The sequence below is a fragment of the Schistocerca cancellata genome, chromosome 5, assembly GCF_023864275.1.
Source record: "Schistocerca cancellata isolate TAMUIC-IGC-003103 chromosome 5, iqSchCanc2.1, whole genome shotgun sequence".
Classification (NCBI taxonomy): domain Eukaryota; kingdom Metazoa; phylum Arthropoda; class Insecta; order Orthoptera; family Acrididae; genus Schistocerca; species Schistocerca cancellata.
The window spans coordinates 824,850,441-824,870,859 of NC_064630.1; the positions used below are offsets into that span (position 1 = coordinate 824,850,441).

A 20,419-nucleotide genomic window follows, 5' to 3' on the forward strand; every position below is an offset into this window, starting at 1 on the left:
GCTTCTAAGGCAGGACCAGAGCTCCCTATTTATGCCAGTCTTGGGCAGGAAGTGCGCAGGCGTGGAGGCGCCAAATTCGATGGCCAATAGCGACGATATCAACCGATAGCTGGAAGGACAGCAACGCCACCTACAGGATGAAGAACCAAAGACTTCGACGCCCGCGCGGAGGCTGCCGCCGCTGCTCTGCGCTGCCATTGGCCGCCCCAGCGACCTCTGTCGGAAGCCGCAAGCAAAAATGCGCGTCCACGTAGGCGCCTTGATTATCCTCCCGTCGTCAACAGAAAAATTTATGTTGGTGGCGAATCGTCATTCGTCTTATGACCAATAGTACTACTCTCTGCTCGAAGCGAATTCAATATGGCCCGTGCTGGATCCCAAGCTGTACTAAGCTGAAAGCCCGTGTCTCTGTTTACAAGATTCGTCGAGCTACGTATTTCCACTGCTGCCTTAATAGCACTGTCCCAGTACGAACTCGTCGATGCGAGAATTTTTGTATGTTGATAGTTCATAGAATGGCCTGTGCTGAGACAATGCTCGGCCACTGCAGACTTTCCTGGTTGCTCCAGACGAATGTAGCGTCGGTGTTTACATCTATCTTCTACAGTGCGACAAGTTTGTCCGATGTACGGCATGCCGCATCTACAAGGAATCTCGTAAACACCGGGTCTTCTTAGGCCAAGGCTGTCCTTATATGAGCGCAAGAGAGCTCTGAGTTTTGCCGGCGGACGAAAGACACATTTAACGTTATGCCTCTTCAATAATCTTCCTATTTTTGAAGAGAGACCGCCGATGTATGGCAAGATGACCATTCCCCTTTGTTCTTCGCCTTGTTCCACTTCTTCACGTTGGGTAACCCGCTTCGGTTGTAAGGCACGGCGAATTTCCCGCTCGGAGTATCAATTTTGTTGGAAAGCGGTACGCAGATGGAGTAGCTCATTGGATAAGCTGTCAGAGTCTGATATGGCTCGTGCTCTGTGGACCGACGTCCTCAGTACGCCACTTCGTTGCGAAGGATGGTGACAGCTGGTGGCCTGTAAGTATAAGTCCGTGTGCGTTGGTTTACGGTACACTGCGTGACCTAATGTGCCATCTTCTTTTCTCCGTACCAACACGTCCAGGAATGGAAGTTCGCCGTTTTTCTCCATCTCCATCGTGAACTTGATGCGGGATGAAGCGAGTTATGATGCTCAAGAAAAACGTTCAACGATACAAAGCCGTGAGGCCAGATAACAAAGGTGTCGTTCACATATCGCCAAAAACACGTAGGTTTCAAATCCGACGTCTGGAGGGCTCTCTTCTCGAAGTCTTCCATGAAAAGATTAGCCACAATGGGTGACGGGGGACTACCCATTGCGACGCCGTCAGACTGTTCAAAGTATTGTCCATTAAATAAAAAGTAAGTCGAGGTGAGCACATGTTGGAATAAGTCTGAAAGTTCCCCATCCAGCTTCTCGCTAATGAGCAACAACGATTTCTGCAATGGTACTCGAGTAAAAAGTTGTTAACCGGTGCCACCTTCAGAATTTGAAAGAGAGTGTTCCAGTCAATATTGTCAAAAGCTTTCTCTAAGTCTACAAATGCTAGAAACGTAGGTTTCCCTATCCTTAATCTTTGTTCTAAGAGAAGTCGTAGGGTCAGTATTGCCCCAAGTGTTCTAACATTTCTACAGAATCCAAACTGATGCACCCCGAGGTCGGCCTGTACCAGTTTTTCCATTCGTCTGTGAAGAATTCGTGTTAGTATTTTGCAACTGTGACTTATTAAACTGATAGATTGGTAATTTTCACACCTGTCAAAACCTGCTTTCTTTGTGATTGAAATTATTACATTCTTCTCGGAGTCTGAGGGTATTTCGCCTGTCTCTTACATCTTGCTCACTAAATACGAGGGTTGGAACTTTAATAGTGGTGGTGTGGTGGTGTTTTGGGGCTTATGGGCGCTCAACATCGAGGTCATCAGTGCCCTGACACACATTAAAAGGAACGAATGTGGACAGACCTAAGAAAACTAAAGCACACACTCAACTTTAATAGTGGCAAATAGTTATTTATAGTTCGTACAAAATAGATTCGTGTTTCAAAGTTTAACTGACCTTGATAGTAGTCACCAGGATTGTGTATAACCCGTTGCCAGCGATGTGGAAGTCTTAGGATACTCTTAGCAGTGCCAGTTGTGTTGACAGTTCGAGCGGCGCGGTCTGTTGCTGAACGAATTTGTAGCAGTTCTGAAGCGAATGTCGTGAAGTGTTTCCTTCAATTTAGAAATCGAGTTGAACTCACAAGGGCTTAAATCAGGGGAGTGCAGTAGGTGGTATAGCACTTAGCAGCCCCATCAGTCAAACAAATCAGTAACATCTTGCACTGTACATGCTTGAGCATTGTCCTGCAGGCAGAAAGTGTCATCGCTTCTGTCTCTAAGCTGGTTGTAGGTTGTGTTCCAAATTGAACAGCATAGTGACAGAAGCGATGACACTTTCTGCCTGCAGGACAATGCTCAAGCATGTACAGTGCAAGATGTTACTGATTTGTTTGACTGATGGGGCTGCTAAGTGCTATACCACCTACTGCACTCCCCTGACTTAAGCCCTTGTGAGTTCAATTCGATTTCTAAATTGAAGGAAACACTTCATGGCATTCGCTTCAGAACTGCTACAAATTCGTCCAGCAATAGACCGCTCCGCTCTGTCAACACAACTGGCACTGCTAATAGTATCCTACGATTTCCACATCGCTGGCAACGGGTTATACACAATGCTGGTGGCTACTTTGAAGGTCAGTAAAACTTACATACATATTTCAATTTTCTACGAGCTGTAAATAAATAGTTGCCACTATTAAAGTTCCAACCCTTGTAGATGAGTTTTTATCATGGCTGGTCCTCCCCAAGGGGCCTTGTTTCGATTTAGGTCTTTTAGTGCTCTGTCAAATTCTTCACGCAGTATCATATCTCTCATTTCATCTTCATCTACGTCCTCTTTTGTTTCCGTAATACTGTCATCAAGTACACCGCCCCTTTGAAGACCCTCTATATACTCCTTCCTCGTTTATGTTCTCCCTTCTTTGCTTAGGATGGGTTTTCCATCTCAGGAATCATGATAATCATACAGGTGGTTCTCTTTCCTAAAAAGTCTCCTTAATTTTCCAGTTGGCAGTATCTATCTTACTCGTAGTGATGCATGCTTCTACATGCTTCTTACATTTGTCGTCTAGCCATCCTTGCTTAGCCATTTTGCACTTCCTGTCGATCTCACTTTTGAGACGTTTATATTCCTTTTTGCCTGCTTCATTTACTGCATTTTTGTATTTTATCCTATCGTCAATTAAATTCAATATCTTTTGTTATCCAAGAATTTCTACTAGCCCTCGTCTTTTTACCTGGTGCCTTCACTATTCCTTCTTTCAAAGCTACTCATTCTTCTTCCACTGTATTTCTTTTTCCTGTTCTTGTCAGTCGCTCACTAATACTCCCTCTGAAACTATCTATAACCTCTGTCTCGTTCAGTTTATGCTGGTTCCATCTCCATAAATTCCTACCTTTTTGCAGTTTCTTCAATTTTAATCTACAGTTCAAAACCAATATATTGTGGTCATAGACCACATCTGCCCCTGGAATTGTCTTAAAATTTAAAATCTGGTTCCAGAATCACTGTCGTACCATTTTATAATCTATATGAAATCTTCCAGTGTTTCCAGGCCTCTTCCGTGTGTACCACCTTCTTTCATGATTCTTGAACCAAGTGTTAGCTATGATCAAGTTATGCTTTGTGCAAAATTCTGCCAGGCGGCTTCCCCTTTCATTCCTGACCCCCAATCCACATTCACCGACTGCTTTTCCTTCCTTTTCCTATTAACGAATTCCTTTCCCAAATGACCATTAAATTTTCTTCTCCCTTGACTAGTTGAATAATTGCTTTTATCACATTATACATTTCTTCAGGCTCTTAATCATCTGCAGTGGTAGTTGGCATATAAACTTGTACTGTGGTAGGTGTGGGCTTCATGTTCATCTCGGCTACATTAATAGGTTCACTCTGCTCTTCGTAGTAGCTTATCCGCATTCCTATTTTTTTTATTCATTATTAAACCTACTGCATTAACCCGATTTGATTTTGTATTTATAACCATGTATTCCTCCCCCCATGAACCATGGACCTTGTCGTTGGTGGGGAGGCTTGCGTGCCTCAACGATACAGATAGCCGTACCGTAGGTGCAACCACAGTGGAGGGGTATCTGTTGAGAGGCCAGACAAACGTGTGGTTCCTGGAGAGGGGCAGCAGCCTTTTCAGTAGTTGCAGGGCCAACAGTGTGGATGACTGACTGATCTGGCCTTGTAACACTAACCAAAATGGCCTTGCTGTTCTGGTACTGCGAACGGCTGAAAGCTAGGGGAAGCGACAGCCGTAATTTTTCCCGAGGGCATGTAGCTTTACTGTATGATTAAATGATGGCATCCTCTTGGGTAAAATATTCCGGAGATAAAATAGGCCCCCATTCAGATCTCCGGGCCGGGACTACTCAGGAGGACGTCGTTATCAGGAGAAAGAAAACTGGTGTTCTACGGATCGGAGCGTGGAATGTCAGATCCCTTAATCGGTCAGGTAGATAAGAAAATCTAAAACGGGAAATGGATTGGTTAAAGTTAGATATAGTGGGAATTAGTGAAGTTCGGTGACAGGAGGAACAAGACTTTTTGTAAGGTGAACACAGGGCTATAATTACAAAATAAAATAGGGGTAATGCAGGAGTAGGTTTAATAATAAAAAAAAATAGGCGTACAGGTAAGCTACTACAAACAGCATAGTGAACGCATTATTGTGTTCAAGATAGACACGAAGCCCTCGCCTACTACAGTAGTACAAGTTTATATGCCAAGTAGCTCTGCAGATGATGAAGAAATTGATGAAATGTATGATGAGATAAAAGAAATTATTCAGGTAGTGAAAGGAGACGAAAATTTAATAGTCATGGGTGACTGGAATTCGAGAGTAGAAAAAGGGAGAGAAGGAAACATAGGTCAATATGGGTTGGGGGAGAGAAATGAAAGAGAAAGCCGCCTGGTAGAATTTTGTGCAGAGCATAACTCAATCATAGCTAACACTTGGTTCAAGAATCATGAAAGAAGGTGGTATACATGGAAGAACCCTGGAGTATAAGAAGAATGGGTAGCTCTGAGGGATGAAGTAGTGAAGGCAGCAGAGGATTAAGTAGGTAAAAAGACGAGGGCTAGTAGAAATCCTTGGCTAACGGAATAAATATTGAATTTAATTGATGAAAGGAGAAATTATAAAAACGCAGTAAATGAAGCAGGCAAAAGGAATACAAACGTCTCAAAAATGAGATCGACAGGAAGTGCAAAATGGCTAAGCAGGGATGGCTAGAGGACAAATGTAAGGATGTAGAGGCTTATCTAACTAGGGGTAACACAGATACTGCCTGCCGGAAAATAAGACTTTTGTAGAAAGGAGAACCACTTGCATGAATATCAAGAGCTTTGATGGAAACCCAGTTCTAAGCAAAGAAGGGAAAGCGGAAAGGTGGAAGGAGTATATAGAGGGTCTATACAAGGGCGATGTACTTGAGGACAATATCATGGAAATGGAAGAGGATGTAGATGAAGATGAAATGGGAGATATGATACTGCGTGAAGAGTTTGACAGAGCACTGAAAGACCTGAGTCGAAACAAGACCCCCGGAGTAGACAACATTTCATTAGAACTACTGACAGCCTTGGGAGAGCCAGTCCTGACAAAACTCTACCAATTGGTGAGCAAGATGTATGAGACAGGCGAAATACCCTCAGACTTCAAGAAGAATGTAATATTTCCAATCCCAAAGAAAGCAGGTGTTGATAGATGTGAAAATTACCGAACTATCAGTTTAATAAGCCACAGCTGCAAAATACTAACGCGAATACTTTACAGACGAATGGAAAAACTGATAGAAGCCAACCTAGGGGAAGATCAATTTGGATTCCGTAGAAATGTTGGAACACGTGATTGAATACTGACCCTACGACTTATCTTAGAAGAAAGATTAAGGAAAGACAAACCTACGTTTCTAGCTTTTGTAGACTTAGAGAAAGCTTTTGACAATGTTGATTGGAATACTCTTTCAAATTCTGAAGGTGGCAGGGGTAAAAATACAGGGAGCGAAAGGCTATTTACAATTTGTACAGAAAGCAGATGGCAGTTATGAGTCGAGGGGTATGAAAGGGAAGCAGTGGTTGGGAAGGGAGTGAGACAGGGCTGTAGCCTATCCCCGATGTTATTCAGTCTGTATATTGAGCGAGCAATAAAGGAGACAAAAGTTCGGAGTAGGTATTAAAATCCATGGAGAAGAAATAAAAACTTTGAGGTTCGCCGATGACATTGTAATTCTGTCAGAGACAGCAGAGGACTTGGAATAGCAGTTGAACGGAGTGGACAGTGTCTTGAAAGGAGGGTATAAGATGAACATCAACAAAAGCAAAACGAGGATAATGGAATGTAGTCGAATTAAGTCGGGTGATGCTGAGGGAATTAGATTAGGGAATGAGACACTTAAAGTAGTAAAGGAATTTTGGTATTTTGGGAGCAAAATAACTGATGATGGTCGGAGTAGAGAGGATATAAAATGTAGACTGGCAATGGCTAGGAAAGCGTTTCTCAAGAAGAGAAATTTATTAACATCGAGTATAGATTTCTCAGGAAGTCGTTTCTGAAAGTATTTGTATGGCGTGTAGCCATGTATGGAAGTGAAACGTGGACGATAAATACTTTAGACAAGAGGAGAATAGAAGCTTTCGAAATGTGGTGCTACAGAAGAATGCTGAAGATTAGATGGGTAGATCACATAACTAATGAGGAGGTATTGAGTAGAATTGGGGAGAAGAGGAGCTTGTGGGACAACTTGACTAGAAGAAGGGATCGGTTGGTAGGACATGTCCTGAGACATCGACGGGTCACCAATTTAGTATTGGAGGGCAGCGGGGTGGGTAAAAATCGTAGAGGGAGACCAAGAGATGAATACACTAAGCAGATTCAGAAGGATGTAGGTTGAAGTAGGTACTGGGAGGTGAAGAAGCTTGCACAGGACAGAGTAGCATGGAGAGCTGCATCAAACCAGTCTCAGGACTGAAGACCACAACAACAACCACCACGCTGTATTCACGTGACCAGAAGTCGTGTTCCTTCTGCCACTGAACTTCACTAATCCACAAGATATCTTTTCCAGTCGAAACACATTTTTAGTTAGAACCCGTTCTTATTAGTTAAAACTAGTTTTCACTGAGCCACTTCATCAAAACGTGTTTTGCCTAGTTAAAACCAGTTTTAACTGAAACTCCCTGGCAGATTAAAACTGTGCCGGACCGAGACTCGAACTCGGGACCATTGCCTTTCGCGGCCAAGTGCTCTACCAACTGAGCTACCCAGGCACGACTCACGCCCCGTTCTCACAGCTTTACTTCTGCCAGTACCTCGTCTCCTACCTTCCAAACTTTACAAAAGCTCTCCTGCAAGATTTGCAGAAGAGCTTTGTAAAGTTTGGAAGGTAGGAGACGTGAGGACGGGGCGTGAGTCGTGCTTGGGTGACTCAGTTGGTAGAGCACTTGCCTGCGAAAGGCAAAGGTCCCGAGTTCGAGTCTCGGTCCGGCACACAGTTTTAATCTGCCAGGAAGTTTCATATCAGCGCACATTCCGCTGCAGAGTGAAAATCTCATTCTTGTTGTAACTGGATTTCGCTTTTGACCAGCAGTAAATTTTAGTTGTAACTAAGGCTATCAGTATCAACTAGTTTCAACTAGTAAGAACGCTTCCTAACTAAACTATACAGAACTAGTTTTCAGTAAATTTATTTAGGGGCAAAATATTAAAATTAAGAGCAACTACGTGTTGATTGCAATAAAAATAGCTTTTTTGTATTGTGCAACGTAATATTTATTGGAATTTTGATCATACATCCAAACACATTCCATATAGTGAAAACAAGAAGGCGCCGACACGAACAGTTCCAGGCGCCAAAACCCCCCCGCCGAGCAACGCTGCAGCGACCGACAATAGCCCACCACTGGGCGCTTTTCGCCACAACAAACAACACCGTAGAGGGGTTAAGCACGTACAGATCAGTTTGTACGTATTTATCATGGCACATTTAAATGAAGAAAGTCGATGGAAAGAAGGATTTGTGAGAAGGATGTTACAAATTCAAGAACACGGCACTACAATGTTACGACAAAAGAATCTTACGATAAATTAGTGGACGATATTGAAGAAGCACAATCAGATAAGAAAAAGACACAGAAGCAGTACAGAAGATTAAATCGATTCAAGGTTATTAATATTTGTGGGACCAGCAAGTCAGTGACAAGAAAAGAGCTTGTGGAGTACTACATTACGTGTTGAAGAAATTTTCGACATTATTGAAGCAGCTCATCAGGCCGTCGGTCATGGAGGTGGAGACAGATTAAACGTTGAAACTTCAAGAAAGTACGCAAACATAACAGTGGACACGATACACATTTATCTGTGTGAAACTTGTCAGCGCAAAAGGAGCATTAAGAAAAGGGGGCACATGTCGAAACTTCATTCAGAAATGAAGAGTCGTTGCCAAGTTGATCTGATCGACATGGAGACTCAAGAATATCGCGGATTTAAGTATATAATGGTGTATCAGGACCACATGACAAAATTTGTTTTGTTACGTGCACTGCAAAGCAAGAGGGCAGAGGAAATGGCACATCATTTAGCAAATATTTTTGACATTTGGTGCTCCTTGTATTTTACACTCTGACAGTGGCACAGAATATGTTAGTTCTGTCATAAACGAGCTGGCTGTATTTTGGCCTGAGTGTAAACTGGTTCACGGACCACGGACGCACAGCCAAAGGCAAGGTTTTGTTGAACGCGCCAACAAAGACATTGAAAAAATATTGGCTTCATGAATGAAAGACAACATTACCACCAACTGGTCAAACGGTCTTCGCTTTGTACAGTTTATGAAAAATCGAACATATTATTCTGGTATCAAACAAACACCTTACAAAGCTGTGTTTGGCAGAGAACCACGAGTAGGGCCTACGACTTCGAGTTTGGCTCTAGACGTTATTAAGGAGATAAAAGATGATCTTGAAGAGGATTTAAATAAAATTAATGTGGTAGACGCAGTAAATGAGACACCTAATGAACTGGAAACCTCACACGACTCAGAGGAGATAGCGGTTATGATTAGTGGCAATGGACGGGTTACATCTGCAGCCAGACAATAAGATGCAGAAGCTTTGCCCAGTACAAGTATACAGTCTCCAACAACAACAACAACAACAACAACAACAACAACAACAACAACAGCAGCAGCAGCCAAGCAAGAGGATCCAGAAGCCGTAGCTAGTACGAGTGCAGAGCCTCAGATAACTCCAGCTTGTCACGAAGATCCAGAAGCTGAAGCTGTTACGAAACGACAATCTCAAATACGAACAACTAGAGAAAACGCTCATGAAAACCTGACGAAACAGGCCAGAAGGATGAAGATGGCTTCAGATTTAATACACGCCATTGTAGAAATCAGTGACAATATAATTATACCGATTCCTGTTATCGACAGCGCAAAATCAGATCTCCCCAATCTTATTGAAGTTGTTCTTCGGAATGATGAACAGCGCTTGCACAAGATTAGAAAGAAATATGGGATACTCGACAAATTGTATTGCAGGTATGTATTTCTGAATTGATTTCAATAATCAAGGACAAATGTCAGACATTCATTACTTAATTGATTTAATGCTCTGATAACGTCTCTGACTATTCAAGTAATTCATTCATATTTTAAGATTGAATACTTACATTGTAATATACTTTATATGTATTAAGTACCTAATCGCCTTTCAAAAAAACCAATTAAAAGTTCTCTTCCAGATCCGAATTCGACGTGTCCAAAGAGAAATTCTAGCTGCTGGAAGACGTGCCACAGACAAAGGTACCATTAAGAACTGCTGTCAAGATGGCAGCCTTAGGATCAGGACAAGAATTTGTTCGGTGTGTGTGTGTGTGTGTGTGTGTGTGTGTGTGTGTGTGTGTGTGTGTGTGTGTGTGTGTGTGTGTGTGTGTCTGTAAGAAGGCATATATTTCAAAAAGGTGCTTTTGTAGGAAAAAAGGAAAACTTTGTAACTCAAAATGTCACGACAGTTTGCCTTGCAATAACAAATAATCAAAATTTAATTGTTAAATTTTTTGGCACGTTTCTCCTTTATTAAGACTGTGGCAACTTCTGTCAAATGTATCAGTAATTTATGTACTTTCACTGTATGATTACTTTGTTTCCACTTTCGTAACTAATACTGTTAAAATGGCTCTGTAATTTTCCTTAAAATGTTTCTTCAGTGTGTGGTTATTTTTGTATTGCTGTAGTTAATATTAACGATGTATTATCAATATTCTCAATAAATATTGCACAATACAATTTTTTTTATTTCAACGGGGAAGTAGTTACTTTTAATATTTGCCCCTAAATAAATTTAATGAAAACTAGTTCTGTCTAGTTTAGTTAAGAAGCGTTCGTACTAGTTGAAACTAGTTGATACTTATAGCCTTAGTTACATCTAGAATTGACTGCTGGTCAAAAGCGAAAGTCATTTAAAAAACTAGTTTTAACTAGGCAAAACGCGGTTTGATGAACTGGCTCAGTATGCACTAGTTTTAACTAGTAAGAACGCGTTCTAACTAAAAACGGGTTTTCACTGTAACATATTTACCTTTAACCTATCCATTTCCCTTTTTAAATTTTTTCACTTGCATGCCTGATTAAAGGATATGACATTCCACGCTCCAATTCGTAGAACGCCAGTTTCCTTTCTCCTGATAACGACATCCTGCTGAGTAGTTCCCGCCCAGAGATCCGAATGGGGGACTGTTTGACTTCTGGAATATTTTACCCAAGAGGACGCCATCATTTAACCATACAGTAAAACTGGATCCCATCGGGAAAAATTATGGCTGTAGTCTCTTGTTTGCAGCCGTTCGTAGTACCAGCACAGAAAGGCCGTTTTGCCTGATGTTACAAGGCCAGATCAGTCAATCATCATGACTTGCCCCTGCAACTACTGAAAAGGCTGCTACCCCTTTTCAAGAACCACACGTTTGTCTGGCCTCTCAACAGATACCCTTTCGTTGTGGCTGCACATATCTATCTGTATCCCTGAGGCACGTAAGCATCCGCACCATGTGCAAGGTGTGTGGTTCATGGGAGGAGATTACAGGGTATAAATATATCGCAAGACTTTCTGTACTGTTGATCATGGGATGGATGATTCTCGTGACACTGCAAATGCACTAGCACTTCCCACAGAACACACTGCGTGGTCAGTTACAGCAACAGCAACGTAACCAGTAACGTCCACTGTATAGGAGGCCTTCTCCTTCCAGATGCCACATCAAGCTCAGCCGTTAGCAGGAGAGCCTCTGTGAATTTTGGAAGGTAGGAGACGAGGTACTGGCGGAATTAAAGTTGTGTGGACGGGGCGTGAGTCGTGCTTGGGTAGCTCAGTCGGTAGAGTACTTGGCCGCGAAAGGCAAAGGTCCCAAGTTCGAGTCTCGGTCAGGCACACAGTTTTAATCTGCCAGGAAGTTGCAACACAGCCGTGTTTTCGAATTTTATTACCATCTTCATTATACCATATATTGAGAACAGGCCGGTCCCCAGACCTTTCCGTCAGCGATACTATCTCAGCGCAACATGCGAGCGGCAGCAAATTTCAATTTCACTCACAGTGCACGTCTCTCGTCTCGATAGCCACACTGTTCACTCACGTTACGGCTTGTCAGATGACAGCGTGGATGTCATACCGTCATACAGTTTACAGCGCCAGATTTGCACCTGGAGGAGAAAACTGAAACTATTTTTCCCGTGTAAATCGGCTTCACATTAACGCATTACCATATCTACAAGTTTAGTTGCCATACGATAATTACAGCCCGCAATGGACCTCCATAAGACATTGTACTTTAATTATAACCACCCAATATTTACCCTGGCATGCAAGCTATAATTAAAACTCTCTCTCTCTCTCTCTCTCTCTCTCTCTCTCTCTCTCTCTCTCTCTCTCTCTCTCTCTCTCTCTACACTCGCTATATTCCTTATTCAGCACATATTCTATTTAGTGGGCTAAAGTACAGCAAAATGTTGTAATCACTCCACTTCTTTTTTGAGATTTTGGGATAAATCCATCAACGTTTACCTTGATACCAAAACAATGTAACTGTTCATTGAATACAACAAATGAAACATTTGTTATACCACATAGGTCTCTACTGATTCATTTTGGAACATTACACTGAAATAACTTCACCATGTGCGCTACTGGTAACACGCCAAATATCAAGGCAGTATTTAATCTCTTGCCACACATTCTGCAACACGTGTGGTGTGATTGTGCTAATGGCTTCTCTGATGCGGTGTTGCATTGTCACAATATCAGGAACTGCTGTTTTGTAGACATATCGCCAAAGAAAGAAATCTAAGGGGGTAATGTCAGGTGATCTAGGGAGCCACGGAACTGGGATGTCTCTGGCTATCCACCTGTTGGGGAAGCTTCCATCAAGGAAACCCCGGGCTTCTCGAGCCCAATTATGGGGAACGCCATCTCGCTGATAGATGATAGTGTCTTGTATATCCCATAGATGGGGTACGGCATAATTCACCAACATGTCCATGTACACACAACCACATACATTGATTTCAAGGAAGGAGGTGTGGGCGGGTCGCAGTGGCTGCCGTGGCGGCTCGCGTGTTGTGTTGCGGGCCACCAGTGGAGGAACTCGGACACGGACGGGTGTGCAGTACGAGGTACACGCCCGCCCCCGGCTAGCCGCGCGGGCTAACGCCGTGCTTCCCGAGCGGGAGGGCGTGCCGGTCCCCGGCACGAGTCAATACGGCTGATTCGTGTCACGTCCGGTTTGCTGGCCAGCCTGTGGATGGTTTTTAAGGCGGTTTTCCATCTACCTCGGTGAATTCGGGCTGGTTCCCCCTATTCCGCCTAGTTACGCTATGTCGGCGATTGCTACGCAAACACTGTCTCCACGCACACGTACACCATCATTACACTACCAAGCACACATTTTTGGTTCCACTCGCACTCGTCTGGTATGAGAAGTTCCTGGGGGTGGGGGCGGGGGTGTCCACTGGGGGCCGAACCGCACAGTAACTCTGGGTTCGGTGGGGGGCGGTGGCAAGGTTGGTGCACTGCTGTGATTCTGTGGGGTTGTGAACCACTGAGGCTTACGGCGGCAAGAAGCCTCTCCGTCGTTTCTAGGACCCCTGTTAGTACACAATACACGCGGTACACACCCCGTACATATAGTAATAATGATGATGTCGACACAAGTGTCACGGGACATGTGGACACGACCGAGGACTGAGCGCACTAAACAGTCACAGCGAGTCCACACAGCTGCCCTAGCTGGTCAGCGACGTCGTCGTTCCCACAAGCATTTACACTCGAGTTACTGCACTTCTTACGCTACACCTCTCAAGTAAGGAATAAAAGTGAGTCACACTCTTTCAGGATTCTGCGACATGCCAAAAGGTAGCAACTTGGCGAATCGTTAGCCAAAACTGAACATTGCTCTTCAAATACACTCGAGAACACTCAGCAGTAAGGTATTTTTCACAAAAACAGGATCGTCTTAATTATATCGGTGGCTCTGCTATGGAATCAGACTTGACAGTGAAACTCAAGTACGCAGAAATCGTAAATTTGTTTGCAAATGACAGAGCAAAAACAAAACTACTCCTTATTCCAGTAATCAGTGTTTTGCATCCTGATACCTTTCTAAATTTGATACAAATTGTTTGTACTGTTCCTGTTTAATTTCAGTAAAAGCACAATTTCAATGTTTACATTTATATTTATTGCGTGAAAGTACATTAATTTCTTGTGTTGGTATTTTTGTAAAAATAACTCTTAAGTTTGCAAGTCAACCTTCAATAAATACCTGTATTTCACATCGGTGGGTGGTTGGATGGGTGGTTGGATGGGTGGTTGGATGGGTGGTTGGATGGGTGGTTGGATGGGTGGTTGGATGGGTGGTGGGGGGGGGGGGGAGGCAGCAGACATATTTTAGCTCAGGGGCGTCTCACGAATCCTAAGTACAGACCTGTCCAGTCACTGATCTACAGCCATTCGAACGGAACTCGAAGAAACTACGTTCACATCTACGCCACCAATCCCCAAATCAGATCTTAAAGTATTACTTGTTGCTAACAGTATCAACGATGAAGACTTGAATATGTCAGCGTGACAGCGATCTCCAACCCAGCTATAGATCACCGCAGACCCTATCAATGTAGTAAACACGCCATTCGTATCCTGCGCCATACAAAATCAAACTGCGCGCGGGAAACCCGAGCACTTCATTTTTTCTGTACGAGCCCTGATTTATTTTATCGTGATCATCATTTCTCCCTATGCAGTTGGGTGCCAACAGAATGTTTTCGCAATCGGAGGAGAAAACTGGCGATTGAAATTTCATGAGAAGACCCCGTCGCAACGAAAAACGCCTTTTTTAAAAAAGATTGCCACTCTAATTCACGTATCATATCTGTGGCACTATCTCATCTACACTCCTGGAAATTGAAATAAGAACACCATGAATTCATTGTCCCAGGAAGGGGAAACTTTATTGACACATTCCTGGGGTCAGATACATCACATGATCACACTGACAGAACCACAGCCACATAGACACAGGCAACAGAGCATGCACAATGTCGGCACTAGTACAGTGTATATCCACCTTTCGCAGCAATGCAGGCTGCTATTCTCCCATGGAGACGATCGTAGAGATGCTGGATGTAGTCCTGTGGAACGGCTTGCCATGCCATTTCCACCTGGCGCCTCAGTTGGACCAGCGTTCGTGCTGGACGTGCAGACCGCGTGAGACGACGCTTCATCCAGTCCCAAACATGCTCAATGGGGGACAGATCCGGAGATCTTGCTGGCCACGGTAGTTGACTTACACCTTCTAGAGCACGTTGGGTGGCACGGGATACATGCGGACGTGCATTGTCCTGTTGGAACAGCAAGTTCCCTTGCCGGTCTAGGAATGGTAGAACGATGGGTTCGATGACGGTTTGGATGTACCGTGCACTATTCAGTGTCCCCTCGACGATCACCAGTGGTGTACGGCCAGTGTAGGAGATCGCTCCCCACACCATGATGCCGGGTGTTGGCCCTATGTGCCTCGGTCGTGTGCAGTCCTGATTGTGGCGCTCACCTGCACGGCGCCAAACACGCATACGACAATCATTGGCACCAAGGCAGAAGCGACTCTCATCGTTGAAGACGACACGTCTCCATTCGTCCCTCCATTCACGCCTGTAGCGACACCACTGGAGGTGGGCTGCACGATGTTGGGGCGTGAGCGGAAGACGGCCTAACGGTGTGCGGGACCGTAGCCCAGCTTCATGGAGACGGTTGCGAATGGTCCTCGCCGATACCGCAGGAGCAACAGTGTCCCTAATTTGCTGGGAAGTGGCGGTGCGGTCCCCTACGGCACTGCGTAGGATCCTAAGGTCTTGGCTTGCATCAGTGCGTCGCTGCGGTCCGGTCCCAGGTCGACGGGCACGTGCACCTTCCGCCGACCACTGGCGACAACATCGATGTACTGTGGAGACCTCACGCCCCACGTGTTGAGCAATTCGGCGGTACGTCCACCCGGCCTCCCGCATGCCCACTATACGCCCTCGCTCAAAGTCCGTCAACTGCACATACGGTTCACGTCCACGCTGTCGCGGCATGCTACCAGTGTTAAAGACTGCGATGGAGCTCCGTATGCCACGGCAAACTGGCTGACACTGACGGCGGCGGTGCACAAATGCTGCGCAGCTAGCGCCATTCGACGGCCAACACCGCGGTTCCTTGTGTGTCCGCTGTGCCGTGCGTGTGATCATTGCTTGTACAGCTCTCTCGCAGTGTCCGGAGCAAGTATGGTGGGTCTGACACACCGGTGTCAATGTGTTCTTTTTTCCATTTCAGGAGTGTATTTCGCGATAATACAAAACGAGCCTCCCTTCCTTTGAACTTTTTCGATGTTATCCGTCGGTCCCACCTGATGCGGTTCCCACACCACACAGCAATACTCCAGAATAGGGTGGACATGCGTGGTGTAAGCAATCTCCGTAGTAGACGTGTTGCTCCTTCTAAATGTTCTGCCAAAGAATCGCAGTCTTTGGTTTGCTCTAGCCATAACATTGTCCATGTGATCGTTCCAATTTAGGCTATTTCTAATTGTAATCTCTAAGTACACACATCAAAAAACTTTTGCATCACCTCTGTTCCGCGAGTTCTGGAACCTGTACAGAAAATTGGAATAGAGGTCAACATAAACATCATTTCCGCCCTTCTTATTGCTCGCGAAAACCACACGTTGCATGTCGTACCACCATATAGCGAGACTTTCAGAGGTGGTGGTCCAGACTGCTGTGCACACCGGTACCTCTAATACCCAGTAGCACGTCCTCTTACATTGATGCATGCCTGTAATCGTCTTGGCATACAGCCCACAAGTTCATCAAGGCATTGTTGCTACAGATTGTCCAACACATCAACGGTGATTCGTTGTAGGTCCCTCACAGTGGTTGGAGGGTCACGTGGTCCATAAATAGCTCTTACCAAACTATCCCAGGCATGTTCGATAGGGTACATGTCTGCAGAACATATTGGACACTCTAGTCGAGCGATGTCGTTATCCTGAAGGAAATCGTTCACAAGATGTGCACGATAGGGGTGCGAATTGTCGTCCATGAAGACAAATGCCTCGTCAATATGCTGTCAATATGGTTGCATTATCGGTCGGAGGATGGCATACACGTATCGTACAGCTGTTATCGCACCTTCCATGACCACCAGCGGCGTACGTTAGCCCCACATAATGCCATCCCAAAACGGCAGCGAACCTCCACCTTGCAGCACTCGCTGCACAGTGTGTCTAAGGCGTTCAGCCTGACGGTGTTGCCTCCAAACACGTCTCTGACGATTGTCTGGTTGAAGGAATATGCGACACTCGTCAATCAAGAGAACATTATGCCAATCCTGAGTGATTCACTGGGCATGTCGTTGGGCCCATCTGTATCGCACTGCGTGGTGCCGTGGTTGCAAAGATGGACCTCGGCATGGTCGTCAGTGCATCATGCAGCCTACTGCGCACAGTTTCAGTCATAACACGACGTCCTGTGGCTGCACGAAAAGCATTATTGAACATCGTGGCGTTGCTGTCAGGGTTCCTCCCAGCCATAATCCGTACGTAGCGGTCATCCATTGCAGTAGTAGCCCTTGCGCTGCCTGATCGAGGCATTTCATCGAAAGTTCCTGTCTCTGTGTATCTCCTCCATTCCCGAACAACATTGCTTTGGTTCACTGCGAGACGCCTGGACACTCCCATTGTTGAGAGCCCTTTCCAGCACAAAAAGTAACAATGCGGATGCGATCGAACCGCGGTATTGACCATCTAGGCATGGTTGATCTACAGACAACACGAGCTGTGTACGTCCTACCTGGTGGAATGACTGGAACTGATCGGCTGTAGCACCCCCTCTGTCTAATAGGCGCTGCTCATGTATGGTTGTTTACATCTTTGGGCAGCTTTAGTGACATCTCTGAATAGTCAAAGGGTCTGTGTCTGTGATACAATATCCACAGTCAATCTATCTTCAGGCGTTATGTTAACCGGGTTGATGCAAAACTTTTTTTGATGTGTGTATTTAGTTGAATTTACAGCATTAAGACTTGTGTGACTTTTCCTGTAATTGAAATTTAGTGGATTTCTTTTAGCACTCATGTGAATAACTTCACACTTTTCTTTATTCAGGGTGAATTGCCGCTTTTCGCACCATACAGATACCCTAACTATATCATTTTGCAATTCGTTTTCGTCATCTTATGACATTACAAAACGGCAAATGACTGCGTCATCTGCAAATAATGCAATAAGGCTCTTCAGATTTTTCCTGTCGTTAATATAGATCAGGAACAATGGAGGACCTATAACACTTTTTTTGGGAACGCCGGGTAATAGTTTTGTTTTACTCGATGGCTTTCCGTCTATTACTACGAACTGTGACCTTTCTGACAGGAAATCACGAATCCAGTCGCACAACTGGGCGATATTCCATAGGCACGGAATTCGATTAGAAGATGCTTGTGAAGAACGGTGTTGAAAGCCTTCTGGAAATCTAAAAATATGGAATCTATTGATATCCCCTGTTGATAGCCGTCATTATTTCACGGGTATAAAGAGCTAGTTGTGTTTCAAAAGAACGATGTTTTCTGAATCCGTGCGGACTATGCGCGCGCACGCACACACGCACACACGCGCGCGCGCTCACACACACGCACACAAGCGCGCGCTCACACACACGAGATACCATAAAGACTGTACAAACAGTTACGGGTGTGTTTCTTATCGGGAAAATTGGGAAGACTAAACATCATACAGGTTCTGCAGTTGAAGCAGATGTGCGTCTCTCAGGGTCCATTCACTTCTATCACCCCAACGTTCTACCGTCCTTATTCTGTACCATTCAATAGAGAAACATGACAAACTATAAAAGCTCTGCTAACTTCATCCGATAGAGAACTCGATGAAGTTTTTACGGCATCTCCCTCTTCCCATAAATCGAAAACAAATATTGTCTTCCTGCATCGAGCACATGTGGCGCCCCTATTAAATATACAAGTTTTGGTCCATTGCACAGACTAGAGTAAACTGTCAACGCCTATACTGTAGGAGGACGACCGTATCCCACACACTATGCCACCAGTAGCAAGAGAAACTCTCTGCGACCTTGTGTAATTGTTTGAAAGGTTGTTTTTTTTCTGCTGTAACACTTTCGACACTGTCATATATATTGTTTTTTCTGCCATGACTTCAGGGTCTGTGTCAGGTTCAAAACTGACACTAACACGTTCTGATCCATTGCCTCTCACAGAAAACTAGACGTCACACACTGCAAATTATGTTGTTGTTGCTGCTGCCACCACAACACACACAAGTACTGCGGCAAGGGGGATTCTGGTGTAAAGTACCATTATCCAAGATGGCATCCATGACGTCACCCAACCCCAAGGATGATTCCGGCGCAAAGTACCGTTATCCAAAATGGCGGGAAAGTGCCACGCCCCCTTGCCACTCCCCCCTGCCAAGCTCCCACAGCTGGGAAGTTCAAATTCCATCAGGACAATGCAACTTCTACTAACCTAAGAAAATGGTGGGAAAGATTAGATTAGATTAATACTAGTTCCATAGATCATGAATACGATATTTCGTAATGATGTAGAACGAGTCGAATTTTCCAGTACATGACATAATTAGGTTAATTTAACAACATACTTAACTTAATATAACAACTTTATTTCTTTTGTTTTTTGTTTTCCTTTATTTTTTTATTTTTATTTTTAATATATTTTTTTAATTTATATCTCAAAATTCCTCTATGGAGTAGAAGGAGTGGTCATTCAGAAATTCTTTTAATTTCTTCTTAAATACTTGTTGGTTATCTGTCAGACTTTTGATACTATTTGGTAAGTGACCAAAGACTTTAGTGCCAGTATAATTCACCCCTTTCTGTGCCAAAGTTAGATTTAATCTTGAATAGTGAAGATCAGACACTTGGGCTACCTCCACTAACCTAAGTCACCACACTGTCACCTCATCCTATGAACTGGCGCCAAGTTTGAATTGTGGCAGTAAAGAAAGGTCACTTTGGCTATCTCTGCCAACCTAAGAAAATTGTGGGAAACAAAGCTCACCTCCACTAAACTCAGTCACTCAACCAGCACCTCTTCCTAGGGATTTGTGGGGTAAGGTGTGTATTTATTTTAGAACAATTTATTTAGGGATGGGGTATATGTATCACAGTGATACAGAACACACGCTCTGACATGCCACACACCATACAGACCTGCAAACTAATCCTAAATAACTCATGTATAATGCTTTGCACATGCGCTTTCTAATTGTAAACTGTCAAAATAACGCATTCCACTGCGTACAGACATGCAAACCACTCGTAAATAATGCAATACATTTACGTACAGAGAGCCAAACAATTCGCAAATTGTCAAAATAATAATCCATATAAAGGACTCTGCAAACATGCTTGGTAATTGTCAATTGTCGAAATCATGTACCAGTCTTTATTTAAACAATTAGAGACAGCACCAACATCCAGTGTGTTCACCAGGAGGTCCGCACTCCAACTGACCTAGCACACAGTACTACCACCAGAGTACACTGTCGTCCATTCTGTGATGTAATCCAAGATGGTGGGTGGGAAATTATGAAAAAATGACTCTCCCTGTCCTGGACATAAGTCTTTATTTTGCAGACAATATCTCCACCACATATCTAGACTCCAACTGGCCTAGTACACAATACTGCCACCAGAG

The 20,419-nt window shown here is 44.2% G+C and overlaps 1 protein-coding gene across 1 annotated transcript in view; it reads left to right on the forward strand.

The window, feature by feature from the left end:
* The first annotated feature begins 9,215 nt into the window (after window positions 1–9,215).
* LOC126188819 (uncharacterized) overlaps window positions 9,216–20,419 on the forward strand; it is a 156,398-nt gene continuing 145,194 nt past the window's right edge. Inside the window, exons 1-2 of the mRNA XM_049930432.1 lie at window positions 9,216–9,361; window positions 12,717–12,819. Coding sequence (XP_049786389.1) covers window positions 9,216–9,361; window positions 12,717–12,819 — 249 coding nt within the window. The remainder of the gene's footprint in view (window positions 9,362–12,716; window positions 12,820–20,419) is intronic.